Here is a 15,299-nt window from a genome sequence, read left to right on the forward strand (position 1 = left end):
TTGGTGTAGAGGTCACAAACAATCCAGACCAGCTTCCTCCCAATCTTTCGCTCTATCCACTGTATGACCCCCCCTTGCCACCCTGTGTTCGTGTTGGTGCTGTCCCCTTCAATGGCCTGCAGGGTCTGGTCTACGTTCCTCTCTCTGAGCCAGTTCACAATGTTATCTGCCACTATCTCAGCTGGTTTCCTGATGTCATCTTTCTCTGGAGTGAAATGCCACAAATACTTCCCTCCTAGTTCACTGCAGCAGGAGTAGTGTTCTCCTTCACCATGGCAGGGAAAACTTGTCAGAATCTCCAACTTTCATGAGAACGCTGAGTGTCATCCCTTCTCCCATCAAAGAACAAACAATTGATTCCATTTTCTCTTATTCCCTTATCAAACTCCTCTTCTAGGTTACTGACAAGTTTCTCCTGAGCTCTCCTTACTTTGTTATGATCTATCACCAGGTGAACATCATCAGGTGTTATCAAACCACCGTCAATCCAGGCAGCTGTTGCTATCTCTGCAGTTTCTCTGAGACCAGTGTGGTGTCGCATGCTGGCCAGAGCTATGCTCAGGATATCTTTCCTATTTCGAATCTTATGCCTGGAAGGTTTGGGATCATTATTTTCTGGAGTTGGGGACAAAGTCACCATTCTCTGGTGGCCTCGGATCAGCAGGGAGAATGTTAAACTCTGAATCAGCTTCGGCTCAATCATCGGCCTTTTTGCCTCACCCTGGGCCTTCTCAAGTCTCTTTTCCTCGGCAACTCTTCTCCTCTTCTGTCTCTCTGTGGCAGCCTCCTGTCTCTTGGACTCCGGAATATCTTGGCTAGAAATCATGAGAGCCCCTATACTGCCAGTCTTCTCTCTCTGTGCTTTGACAAATGCCAGTTCGATCACAGGAATTTCAGTTCACGCTTGCAAATACAGGAGATGTGGGCCTCGGATTTACAGTCACGATCGCATCCAAACTCAGGACAGAGAACAATTGGGCACTTACAAGTAATTATGTCAAATAACTGGTCCAGTTGCTTGGCAAAGCTGTCCTAATCAGTGTTTTTCCTCCCAAGAGATATCTCTTTGCCTTTTCCCAACTGGCTAGCAGTTTCTCACTAATCTTCTTCTGACTTGTTATGACTGGAGGCTTGAACTGAGCGTTAGCCAGGAGTGTACTGTGCCAAGACAGCTTTGGTCATATCACTGGCAATGTCTTTGTTTGTGTAAGTTCTTTGGTTCTTTTCACTGATTTGCCTGATTAAAACACCGTATCTCAAAGCATCTCTCAATGTAGGCAACTCCGACTTCAGGAGCTCTCTCCCAGACCCAAGATAGTTACTGAGATGGCTGGATTTTTGGTTCCTCGTCCTGACACAAGCAGCCATCGCAAATATTATCAACTTATAAATGCATCAGAATCTGAAACAGAAAAAAATATTGTTAGTTGGGTTGTTAAAGAATGAAGTCAGAAAGCAATGTTCACTATTTAATTGTAATGCACTCACGCTAAAATTTACCTAGCAAAAGGTTGCAAAATATTGAAACTGAAATTATTTTCTGTTTATATACACTAAAATCTACCAAAAAAGTGATGGGCCATTAGTTTTAGCTGATCTTCCCTCCTATGACACACCCTACTGCGCAATGTTGTGGGAGCTGGAGCGTCGTGGTCAGCCTGGTCATCCATCTCTGCGGGGCTATCATCCGACTGGCTCATCCGGGCGTTGGGTCCACGGCTACGTAAGGCATGAGACATAACTACTTCATCTGTGTACTGTGTCTTAAATTAGTGTTGACCGGTCAGCCCGTCGTATCAACAAGATTTCAGACAAAAAATTAATTAAACACACAGATAAGTAGGTTATATATATAAAATATATATAAGGGAGCCGCCGCGGTCAGTGAGTGTTAGTACATGTATGTGTGTGTGCGCGCGTCTGGGTGGGAGCAGTCTTGCTGGGAGGGAGAGGAGGGAGAGGCAGCGACTCACAGTCAGTCGCCAGTTACCCTCTGGACGCGGTCAGAGGAGGGTGCACTGAACTCTAATCCCCACAAATCCCCTGAACATGCCTTACACCTTGGGAATCCTTTAGAACAAGGTCACACATGTATGGCACGAAACACACAATGCACTAAACACTTCACAGAAAATCACTGTCACTGACACTGCTCAAAGTTGCTAAATTCTTCGAGGAGGGTTGGCGGGCGGCGGTTGACACAGGGCAAGGGGTCCATAAGCCGGCTTTCCACAAACTTTGCACTGTCACTCGTAATTATCCAGTAAAAGTAAGCACTGTGCCATGTTCAATGTTCTGGGTAATAAGTTCAATATACAGGAGCGAACACAAACACCTGTATAGATTTTGTAGGTTCTATTTACTGGATAAGAGATATGTACACAGAGGGAAGTAGTGCTCTCCGACCTATCTGCTTGTCAACTGCTCTATAGACGACGTATGGCAAGTGATACATTAGCAGCTTCCATACGTCGCCAGGCACATTAATTAAGCATGTGGGACATCTTAAATACATTGCCACACACTGCTAGCTAGGCTGAATAAATAGTACATAAATGGAGCACATACATAATATACATACATAAAATATAATACAGCATACATAATATACATACAGATATCATTTCATCTATCATTGCGGATCTGTGCAACATCTTCGAATGGGGAGGTACAAACTTGGTTAAATTCATTAGTAATAAAACTCAGTATTTACCAATTACACTTTCCAAATTAGATAATCTCACACCAATTACATTTCAGGACTCATTCATTCTGCCAAATTCTAAAATAGATACGCTAGGCCTCACCATTTCCTCTAATATGTCATGGAAGCCATACATCCATAACATTGCTAAAGCTGCCTTCCGAAAGCTGGGAATACTGTCCAGATGCCGTAGCTACTTCACATCTAAGTAGTTGCTTCAAGTTTATGAGGGAGTCATTCGTCCTAACTTCGAGTACTGCTCTCATATCTGGGGTGGCTCTTCTTCTGTCTAAATATTAGATAGGGTGGAATCAAAGGCATTCCGTCTTATTGACTCTTCTCATTAGCTCATAATCTTTCTTTCCTTTCTATTCGCCGCAATGTTGCTTCACTCGCTCCCTATTACAGGTACTTTAACGGGCATTGTTCGGCAAATTTGGCATCCTGTGTACCGTCGGTAAGGCGGTGGGCTCGTAACACTCGTCTTGCCAGCGGTGCCCACTCTTTGTCTATGGATGTCGGTCACACTAGAATAACTCGTTATTATACATCATTTTCTTCCTCACACAGTCAAACTGTGGAGTGCTCTGGCTTCTGTGTTTCCATACTCGTACAATCTGCCTCACTTCAAAAAGTTGGTTTTCCGTTATCTTCGTGGTGTAGATAATATAAACTTTTCATTTTTCATTTTTTATTTATTTCTACTCTTTTTTTTTCGCCCCCGAGGACCCGTTGTGGGTCGATAACCTGTGCAGGGTGGGCTACTCCCCGCAAAAAAAAAGAAAGAAAAAAAACGCAGATCAACAAAATGTCGTAATTGAAGTAAATGGAAAAGTTCTAGATCTCTTCTCTTGTAACAGAATGATGATCTTTTCGATTTTGATAATATATCCATCGAAAAATAAATTATGAGATATCTGAGCGATAACCAAACGCTCCACTTTTGCTTTCGATACGATATTAACCTGGGATACGAACTTTATTATTACTTCTCTCTATGACATCCACAAGATTCATCCTTAATGTGGTATTACTGATTGGATGTGTTATAATTTTACCTGACAATTTCTAAATCAATTTAAGAAAGTTGGTTATGAGGATTGCAGGTACGGCTTCAGGATGTGAGACAGCCGAAGAAGCAATACGGATTAGAAATAGACATTGGGATATAAGTAAAACGACCGATTGTACACCACAAAAATAATTATACTCATGATGGTTTAGGTCCAGGAAACACTTCTGAATGAGCATGGAAATGAAATTCTATTACGACATTCATCTATCTACAATATTACTATTCTTAATAGCCCAATTTCAAATTATCTATGGCAAAAGCTCTTCACAGACAAAAATATATAGTATAACGTAAAAGACAATCGAAAATACTAATGAGGAAATTATTAGGACAGAACCTCTTTAACTAGAACATGACCAATGACCTTCTGGGACTCTGGGAGGATAATAGAAGTGACAAAGTTCTTCACGTATTGTATTTTGATGGTTCATCTCAGGGAGGTGTTTATGTGATGAGGTGCCGTTGTCACTTACGAGCCTCAAGGACACTGCTGCTTTCCCCTTACATCAATCGTCATGACAAGATGGGTGGAGCCTCCAGTATATAAAACTGGCGGGAGTATCAGTGGACATCAGTCTCGCTCGTCCCTCATACCTCAGCATGGCTCTTACGGTAAACTAAAAATATGATACACACAACTTGTCTGCCATGTGAAGTGCGTTAAGGTGAAATTAGAAAGAAAAAGCACAATTACTTTATGATTCGGTGGTTTTTCAGGTTTACGTCCTCGCTGCCCTTGTGGTCGTCGCTGTAGCTGACAATATCCCCTACACCCCCCCACGTCCCTCCTACAGTGCTCCCGCCCCTGCTGTATGTTTTACACACGTTTTGCATCCCTTAGTCAATATAATTTATCGCTCTAAGATTTCTATTTGTAATATTGTATGATATATTCTAAAGTTGCTTTCACAGCTACTGAACTCTACCTATGCATTAATCCTCAGAACATGAACCTATTTTTAAGACATACAGTACTGCAATCTTACCTTTAATGGTGTAAAATTTTCACTCAGGGTCCTGCACAGTACAACTTTGACTGGTCAGTGAACGACGTGAACTCCGGCAACGACTACGGCCATGACGAAGATCGCAATGGTTACGACACTCAGGGATCTTATTACGTTCAACTTCCCGACGGTCGTCTGCAGAGGGTTACTTACACCGTGAACGGCGACTCCGGCTATGTGGCTCAAGTCGAATATCAGGGAGAAGCACAGTACTCAGCCTACCAGCCTTCTCCCAGCTACAGGCCAACCCCTGGCTATGCTTAACCAAATCAAAGACTCATTAAGTACTTAAGTCTCCTAAAGCACATGTATAAATCTGATTAACTTATTATATCAATAAAATATATAAAACAAAAATTGATCCCCGTGTCATCATCCTTATCTTGTAGCAAACAACAATAAGTACATCAATTTAGGAATAAATCATCCATGTGGAGCTTATCCAAATCATAATCTCATTTCAATAAATTTTAAATGTATATGAACTCAGGTTTAGCCTTAAAAACATAGTCATACAGTATGTCACTAGCCAGCTAGTTGAATTACACAACATTACATACTTTCATTCAGAGATACATCTGAGCACATTGACATTCTGAAAACCCAGTTTGATTCACCATCACATTTTTTTTTATATAAGAAAAGAAATTGTATACTTCAGAGAATCGATGAAAAAAATATATAAAAAATATTTATTTATGGATTGATGATGTTCTGCAATATTAGTATGCCATGTGGTAGGCATAAATAACTCAATAATTGTGTATGAAAAATAAGAAACACATGTAAACAGCATTAAATGATGCAAACAATACTTACTGACTTCTTGACTCGCAAATAAACTGACACGGGGGCGTAAGTAACTGAATATACAGTAAGGGTGTTGAGGGCATACTCACAGGTTGTACTTGTAATTTTCCTCTACTCAGAGCTGTATTTCTCTCATTCATTGTAATTGCGTCCTTTAACTTAATAAATTAATTAAGTGAGATCAAAGATTTAGCTCATAGTCATGAAAATGGATTAAAACTATATCTCTATATATATGCTAACACCGGACTGTAAAATGGTCTCAACATGTGTCCTTAACGTTCATGAGACTAGAATTCACCATTACTTAACAATTGAATTATTTTGCCGTATACCGATGAAAACATTAATTCTTCTTCCATAGATCATCGATATATTCTTTTTTATTGCACAGCCTAGTATGAGAAAATTTGTCTTGTCAGTAGCCAGTCTTAAATTTAGACCCTTTTTCACGAGAGCGCCTATTCTCCTCCAACACCAAATGCACCTGCAAGACCCAACAATATTACTTTCTACGTCTTCTGCAGCAACAAGAGCGGCCACTGCTGTACTCTGCTACGGCCTTCAGGCAGAACTATATCATCCGACGCCAAACGGCGTTCTCCACAAGCGTTCAGTTCAGTCGGTCTGATAGGTAGATAAATATGCAATTTGGGAAATAAGGGCTGTTAATTGCAGTGCCAGTCACCCCGTTTCCTTGAGTACAGAATGACTAATATTCAGTGAACCATATCCATCATGCCATTCTCTGTGTCGCATCACCAGTATGACTTTCGCCAGGCGAGATCTTCTGGTGATCTGCTCTCCTACTGCACCCATCTTTGGTCATCTTCTCTTAGGTATTATGGGTAAACTTTCGTCGTGGCGCTCGACATCTCCAAAGCATTTGACAGGATATGGCACATGTCTTTGCTTTATAAATTTCCTTCTTATGGTTTCTCTCCCCCACTCTGTTCTCTAATTTATTGCTTCCTTGAGAACCGAGCCATGGCAGTTATCGAGGGATCGATCTCTCGCTCTTTCTCTACCAATACTGGTGTCCTAAAGGGTTCTGTTGTTTCACCTACGGTCTTACTTGTTTTTATCAATGATTCACTTCACACTACGACTAATTCTATGCATTATTATGCTGATGATTCTACTCTTCACTCTTCTTCGCATTTTTTCCCTTCCCCCTAATTCTCAAACTAGATCTGTTTCTCGAGCTGATATCATTTCATCGATCATTACGGATTTGTGCAACATCGTCGAATGGGGAGGTAAAAACTTGGTTAAATTCATTAGTAATAAAACTCAGTATTTACCAATTACACTTCCCAAATTCGATTATCTCCCACCAATTACATTTCAGGACGCAATCATTCTGCCAAATTCTAAAATAGATACGCTAGGCCTCACCATTTCCTCTAATATGTCATGGAAGCCATACATCCATAACATTGCTAAAGCTGCCTTCCGAAAGCTGGGAATACTGTCCAGATGCCGTAGCTACTTCACATCTAAGTAGTTGCTTCAAGTTTATGAGGGAGTCATTCGTCCTAACTTCGAGTACTGCTCTCATATCTGGGGTGGCTCTTCTTCTGTCCAAATATTAGATAGGGTGGAATCAAAGGCATTCCGTCTTATTGACTCTTCTCATTAGCTCATAATCTTTATTTCCTTTCTATTCGCCGCAATGTTGCTTCACTCGCTCCCTATTACAGGTACTTTAACGGGCAATGTTCGGCAGATTTGGCATCCTGTGTACCGTCGGTAAGGCGGTGGGCTCGTAACACTCGTCTTGCCAGCGGTGCCCACTCTATGTCTATGGATGTCGGTCACACTAGAATAACTCGTTATTATACATCATTTTCTTCCTCACACAGTCAAACTGTGGAATGCTCTGGCTTCTGTGTTTCCATACTCGTACAATCTGCCTCACTTCAAAAAGTTGGTTTTCCGTTATCTTCGTGGTGTAGATAATATAAACTTTTCATTTTTCATTTTTTATTTATTTCTACTCTTTTTTTTTTCGCCCCCGAGGACCCGTTGTGGGTCGATAACCTGTGCCGGGTGGGCTACTCCCCGCAATAAAAAAAGAAAAAAAAACGCAGATCAAAATGTCGTAATTGAAGTAAATGGAAAAGTTCTAGATCTCTTCTCTTGTAACAGAATGATCATCTTTTCGATTTTAATAATATATCGAACGAAAAAACAATTATGAGATATTTGAGAGATAACCAAATGTGCCACATTTGCTTTCGATACGATATTAACCTGGGATACGAACTTTATTATTACTTCTCTCTATGACATCCACAAGATTCATCCTTAATGTGGTATTACTGATTGGATGTGTTATAATTTTACCTGACAATTTCTAAATCAATTTCAGAAAGTTGGTTATGAGGATTGCAGGTATGGCTTCAAGATGTGAGACAGTAGAAGTAAGCAATACGGATTAGCAATAGATAATGGGACATAACCATACGACCGATTGTACACCACAAAAATAATTACAGTATACTCATGTTGGTTTAGGTCCAGCAAACACTTCTGAATGAGCATGGAAATGAAATCCTATTTACGACATTCATCTATCTACAATATTACTATTCTTAATAGCCCAATTTCAAATTAACTATGGCAAAAGCTCTTCACAGACAAAAATATATAGTATAACGTAAAACACAATCGAAAATACTAATGAGGAAAGTATTAGGACAGAACCTCTTTAAGTAGAACATGATCAATGACCTTCTGGGACTCTGGGAGGATAATAGAGGTGACAAAGTTCTTCACGTATTGTATTTTGATGGTTCATCTCAGGGAGGTGTTTATGTGATGAGGTGCCGTTGTCACTTACGAGCCTCAAGGACACTGCTGCTTTCCCCTTACATCAAGCGTCATGACAAGATGGGTGGAGCCTCCAGTATATAAACCTGGCGCGAGTATCAGTGGACATCATTCTCGCTCGTCCCTCACACCTCAGCATGGCTCTTACGGTAAACTAAAAATATAATACACACAACTTGTCTGCCATGTGAAGTGCGTTAAGGTGAAATTAGAAAGAAAAAAACAATTACTTTGAATTACTTTATGATTCGGTGGTTTTTCAGGTTTACGTCCTCGCTGCCCTTGTGGTCGTCGCTGTAGCTGACAATATCCCCTACACCCCCCCACGTCCCTCCTACAGTGCTCCCGCCCCTGCTGTATGTTTTACACACGTTTTGCAACCCTTAGTCAATACAAGTTATCGTTCTAAGAGTTTTATTTGTAATATTGTATGAAATATTCTAAAGTTGCTTTCACAGCTACTGAACTGTACCTATGTATTAATCCTCAGAACATGAACTTATTTTTAAGACATACTGCAATCTTTCCTTTAATGGTGTGAAATTTTCACTCAGGGTCCTGCACAGTACAACTTTGACTGGTTAGTGAACGACGTGAACTCCGGCAACGACTATGGCCACAACGAAGATCGCAATGGTTACGACACTCAGGGGTCTTATTACGTTCAGCTTCCCGACGGTCGTCTGCAGAGGGTTACTTACACCGTGAACGGCGACTCCGGCTATGTGGCACAAGTCGAATATCAGGGAGAAGCCCAGTACTCAGCCTACCAGCCCTCTCCCAGCTACAGGCCAACCCCTGGCTATGCTTAACCAAATCAAAGACTCATTAAGTACTTAAGTCTCCTAATCCACATGTATAAATCTGATTAACTTATTATATCAATAAAATATATAAAACAAAAATTGATCCCTATCTCATCATCCTTATCTTGTAGCAAACAATAACAAGTACATCAATTCAGGAATAAATCGTCCATGTGGACCTTATTCATATCATAATCTCATTTCAATAAATTTTAAATGTATATGAACTTAGGTTTAGCCTTAAAAACATAGTCATACAGTATGTCACCTGCCAGCTAGTTGAATTACACAACACTACAAACTTTCATTCAGAGATACATCTGAGCACATTGACATTCTGAAAACCCAGTTTGATTTCATATCACATTATTCATCGTTATATAAGAAATGAAATTGTATACTTCAGAGAATCGATGAAAAAAAACATATAAAAAATATTTATTTATGGATTGATGATGTTCTGCAATATTAGTATGCCATGTGGTAGGCATAAATAACTCAGTAATTGTGTCTGAAAAATAAGAAACACATGTAAACAGCATTAAATGATGCAAACAATTCTTAGGTTGATGACCATTACGAAGACACCAACTCACTGACTTCTTGACTCACATATAAATTGACCCAGGGGCGTGAGTAACTGAATATACAGTAAGGGCGTTGAAGACATACTCACAGGTTGTACGTGTAATTTTCCTCTACTCAGATCTTTATTTGTCCGAGTCCTTGTAGCTGCGTCCTTAAAGTTAATAAATTAATTAAGTGAGATCAAAGATTTAGCTCATTGTTACGAGTTGGGGATTTAGAATATAGTTATACGTATACCCAGATCCCAACAGGTAACAACAACAACAAAAACAAAGACAATCGGACTATAAAAGGGTAGACAATGGATGCGAGTTTTTGTTGTGTATAATAAAGTACCATAAATCCCTAAACAAAATATTCAGCTTATAAATTACCCTTAACCACACTTAACCTAAACATTAACAGTATATACATATTAATACAACATAAACAATTTTGAAGCAAGTGGACGTGGGGGAGGCAATACAAGATACAAGTACTTAAGTGAGGAGCTGAGATGGCTGATGAGTAAGGCTGAGTATTGTAGAAGACGGTAGGTAGTCACTGCACCGTAGGTTTAGAGGATAGATGATCCTGTGGTCACTTCCCAGAGCCAAGTGCTCTCTCCTCGAATTGGAGCTGACAAAGAAGACTTTGAGGAGGTGACGCAACAACCAGGATATGGAGAAGAGAAACCCCGGAGTGGTAACTAAGACGAGTCATACTCGTGTCTCGTCCCTAGATGGCGTTGCTCGTGGTGCTGGGTAGGTAGATCAAGACAATAGATGGCGTGGTTCGTAGTGCTGGGTGGAGGGGTTCGTAACACACCCCCCCTCCAAAGACCTCCGTAGCGCGGGCGCGAAGGAGGTGATCACCTGTTTGAACAAAGATGGATCAGATTGTTGGGCTGTAATGAGCTCATCCTTACTAATGGTCTTATTGTACAGATCTTCTGTGGGTAGTAAGATATTGGAGGTGGTTTCAAATGAAGAGGGCCCATTTCGCACACTCTGTGACCGGGTGACAGCACAAGATGGGAAAAGATGAGGAATAGTTTCTTTAAGGTCAGTGGTGGAGTTGACAGGTAAGCGAGAGTCGACTGTCTTTATGTTAGGAACCACTAGATCTCCTACCAAGTCATTACCCAATAATAAATGAATGCCGCTCACAGGCATTGGATCTTTCCTAATGGCTATTTGCACTTCCCCATTAATCAAGGGACATTGGAGGTGCACTTTAGCTAAAGGATAGGAAGAATGGGATGAGAGATCTGAAATTAGAACACTCTCATTAGTAAATGCGGTAGATATATCAGGAATGACGTTAAACAGGAGGATAGATTGTGCTGCGCCCGTATCACGTAGTATACGAATAGGGAAAGAACGAGACCCCTCCATGATTGAAATTTTTCCCTCATAGGTGAATGAAGAGAAGAGATCCTGATGGGGCCTTTCCACATTGGTGTTTGCTATTGGTTTGGATTTGGGATCCAGGGAACTACTTTTAGCAATTCGACACTTTGGGTGTTTACAAGTCTGGATCGTATGGCCTGGGTTTTTACAGTAAGAACAAGTAAGCTTGGTTGCATCAGGGGGGGTAGGTGTGGGACCTTTCGACCTACCACTCACGTCCCCAAGGTTATCATCAGAGGAGGACCTAACATGTCGGAAAGTACCACGTTCCCTACGGCACAGTGACTCCACCAGCAAGGCGTACTCATCAGCCAGCTCAGCCGCACGTCCTAAATTAACCTCTCCACGATCCACCACATGCTTCATGATGTGAAATGGTATCTTGCTCTTCCACTCCTTCAGGACTACCAAGTTTAACAAATCCTGAGGTGGCCATTAAGAAAACCTAGATAAATTAATTAATGGTCAAAAAGATAAGATTAGTGGATTACCCTAGAAAATATCACGGCAGTGGATAACCAGAAAGTCCCGGAAACTACCCAAGTTATACCTAGGGAACTTACACTTATGAATATTGTTCTTCTGAGAAGATCCTTAGATAAGGACAAGAGACTTGAAACAGGAAGGGCGTATTACGGCATTAATATAAAGATCCGGATTAACAACCCTGAGATACTTGAAAGAGGAAGGGCATATTACGGCATTTTATATAAAGATCCGGATTAACAACCCCGAGATACTTTAAAGAGGAAGGGCGTATTACGGCGTTAATATAAAGATCCGGATTAACAACCCTGAGATACTTTAAAGAGGAAGGGCGTATTACGGCGTTAATATAAAGATCCGGATAAACAACCCTGATAAATGGTATGATTGACCCTGAATGAGATAATGAGAAGAACAATAATTGAGGCTTTATAATTATGGGGTCCTGGTAGAGCGGGGCGTCCCAAGATATCACTTCACCGTAAACTAGTGACTATGGAACAGCCTACTCTGGAGTGAGGGTACGGCATTAAACAGATCCGGATTCTTCCCTACACTCGATAAGACTTACTACACGACTGCCACGTGTAATAACAGGTAAGCCTTATGACACTTGGAACCTAATATCCTACGGCTGTCACTCTTACTGTACGATAATACCAATATATGCACACACATATGAAGGAAACTTTAAACCACCGTAAAGCAATTGTGAACAGAAGTGACTGGGAGGAATAATTAACACTGAGTAACAAGGGAGGAAGGAATATGGTACTTAAGGTCGTGTCCTGTCACGGTCGCCATTTGTTACGAGTTGGGGATTTAGAATATAGTTATACGTCTACCCAGATCCCAACAGGTAACAAAAAAAAACAAAACAAAGACAATCGGACTATAAAAGGGTAGACAAAGGATGAGAGTTTTCGTTGTGTATAATAAAGTACCATAAATCCCTAAACAAAATATTCAGCTTATAAATTACCCTTAACCAAACTTAACCTAAACATTAACAGTATATACATATTAATACAACATAAACAATTTTGAAGCAAGTGGACGTGGGGGAGGCAATACAAGATACAAGTACTTAAGTGAGGAGCTGAGATGGCTGACGAGTAAGGCTGAGTATTGTAGAAGACGGTAGGTAGTCACTGCACCGTAGGTTTAGAGGATAGATGATCCTGTGGTCACTTCCCAGAGCCAAGTGCTCTCTCCTCGAATTGGAGCTGACAAAGAAGACTTTGAGGAGGTGACGCGACAACCAGGATATGGAGAAGAGAAACCCCGGAGTGGTAACTAAGACGAGTCATACTCGTGTCTCGTCCCTAGATGGCGTTGCTCGTGGTGCTGGGTAGGTAGATCAAGACAATAGATGGCGTGGTTCGTAGTGCTGGGTGGAGGGGTTCGTAACACTCATAGTCATGAAAATGGATTAAAACTATATCTCTATATATTCTAACATCGGACTGTAAAATGGTCTCAACTCTTGTCCTAAACGTTTATGAGCCTAGAATTCACCATTACTTAACAATTGAATTATTTTGCCATAGACACGATGAAAACATTAAATATTCTTCCTTAGATCATCGATATATTCTTTTTTATTGCACAGCCTAGTATGAGAAAATTTGTCTTGTCAGTAGCCAGTCTTAAATTTAGACCCTTTTTCACGAGAACGCCTATTCTTTTCCAACACCATATGCACCTGCAAAACCCAACAATATTACTTTCTACGTCTTCTGCAGCGAGTAAAGTGGCCACTGCTGTACTCTGCTAAGGCCTTCAAGCAGAACTAAATCATGCGACTCCAAACGGAGATCTCCACAAGCGTTCAGTTCAGTCGGTCTGATAGGCCGAACTGAGCTGTTGGTTCGCCTCCAGGACACCCAGTTGAGATTAGGTAGATAAATATGCAATTTGGGAAATAAGGGCTGTTAAGTGCAGTGCCAGTCACCCCGTTTCCTTAAGTACAGAATGATCAATATTCAGTGAACCATATCCATCATGCCATTCTCTGTGTCGCATCACCAGTATGACTTTCGCCAGGCGAGATCTTCTGGTGATCTGCTCTCCTACTGCACCCATCTTTGGTCATCTTCTCTTAGGGATTATGGGTAAGCTTTCGTCGTGGCGCTCGATATCTCCATAGCATTTGACAGGATATGGCACATGTCTTTGCTTTCTAAATTTCCCTTTTATTGTTTCTCTCCCCGACTCTATTCTCTAATTTATAGCTTCCTTGAGAACCGATCCATGGCAGTTGTTATCGAGGGATCGATCTCTCGCTGTTTCTCTACCAATACTGGTGTCCTAAAGGGTCCTGTTGTTTCACCTACTGTCTTCCTTGATTTTATCAATGATTTACTACACACTACGACTAATTCTATGCATTCTTATGCTGATGATTCAACTCTTCACTCTTCTTCGAATTTTCCCTTCCCTCTAATTCTCAAACTAGATCTGTTCTCGAGCTGATATAATTTCATCTATCATTGCGGGTCTGTGCAACATCGTCGAATGGAGAGGTAAAAACTTGGTTAAATTCATTAGTAATAAAACTCAGTAAATAACAAATGCACTTTACAAATTAGATGATCTCCCACCAATCACATTTCAGGACGCATTCATTCTGGAAATTTTAAAATAGATAACCTAGGCCTGACCAGTTCCTCTAATATGTCATGGAAGCCATACATACATAACATTGCTAAAGCTGCCTTCCAAAAGCTGGGAATGCTGTACAGATGCTGTAGCTACTTCACTTCTGAGCAGTTGCATCGAATTTATGAGGGATTCATTCGTCCTAACTTTGAGTATTGCTCTCATATCTGGGATGGCTCTTCTCCTTTAGTTGATAATCTTTCTTCCCTTTCTCTTCGCCGCAATGTTGCTTCACTCTCTCCCTTTTGCAGATACTTTAACTGGCAATGTTCGATTGATTTGGCATCCTGTGTACCGTCGGCAAGGCGGTGGGCTCGTAACACTCGTCTTCCCAACGGTGCCCAGAGTTTCTATGTGGATGTCGGTCACACTTGAATAACCAGTTATTGTACATCCTTTTTTTCCTCACACAGTCAAACTGTGGAAAGCTCTGGCTTCTGTGTTTTCAAACTCGTACAGTCTGTCTCACTTCTAAAAGTTGGTTTTCCGGAATCTTCGTGGTGTAGATAATATAAACTTTTCATTTTTTATTTATTTCTACTCTTTTTTTTTCGCCCCCTAGGACCCGTTATGGGTCGATAACCTGTGCCGGGTGGGCTAAACCCCGCAAAAAAAAAAGAACAGATGCAAATAAGCAACAAAATGTCGTAATTGAAGTAAATGGAAAAGCTCTGGATTTCTTCTCTTGTAACAGAATGATGATCTTTTCGTTTTTAATAATATATCAATCGAAAAATAAATTATGAGATATTTGAGCGATAACCAAATGTGCCACTTTTGCTTTCGATACGATATTAACCTGGGATACGAACTTTATTATTACTTCTCTCTATGACATCCACAAGATTCATCCTTTATGTGGTATTACTGATTGGATGTGTTATAATTTTACCTGACAATTTCTAAATCAATTTCTGAAAGTTGGTAATGAGGATT

At 40.7% G+C, this 15,299-nt stretch overlaps 2 protein-coding genes across 2 annotated transcripts; both read left to right on the top strand.

Annotated features, from left to right (window-relative positions):
* Positions 1-4,346: 4,346 nt before the first annotated feature.
* On the top strand, positions 4,347-5,147 carry LOC121863424 (pro-resilin-like). The gene is made up of 3 exons (XM_042362085.1): positions 4,347-4,391; positions 4,497-4,589; positions 4,793-5,147. Exons 1-3 carry the CDS (start codon positions 4,380-4,382, stop codon positions 5,048-5,050), a joined length of 363 nt encoding a protein of 120 aa, XP_042218019.1. The 5' UTR covers positions 4,347-4,379; the 3' UTR covers positions 5,051-5,147.
* A 3,369-nt stretch (positions 5,148-8,516) lies between these two features.
* LOC121863425 (pro-resilin-like) lies at positions 8,517-9,340 on the top strand. The gene is made up of 3 exons (XM_042362087.1): positions 8,517-8,580; positions 8,695-8,787; positions 8,986-9,340. Exons 1-3 carry the CDS (start codon positions 8,569-8,571, stop codon positions 9,241-9,243), a joined length of 363 nt encoding a protein of 120 aa, XP_042218021.1. The 5' UTR covers positions 8,517-8,568; the 3' UTR covers positions 9,244-9,340.
* The last annotated feature ends 5,959 nt before the right edge of the window (positions 9,341-15,299 follow it).

The sequence above is a fragment of the Homarus americanus genome, unplaced genomic scaffold, assembly GCF_018991925.1.
Source record: "Homarus americanus isolate GMGI-L3 unplaced genomic scaffold, GMGI_Hamer_2.0 scaffold1610, whole genome shotgun sequence".
Classification (NCBI taxonomy): Eukaryota; Metazoa; Arthropoda; class Malacostraca; order Decapoda; family Nephropidae; genus Homarus; species Homarus americanus.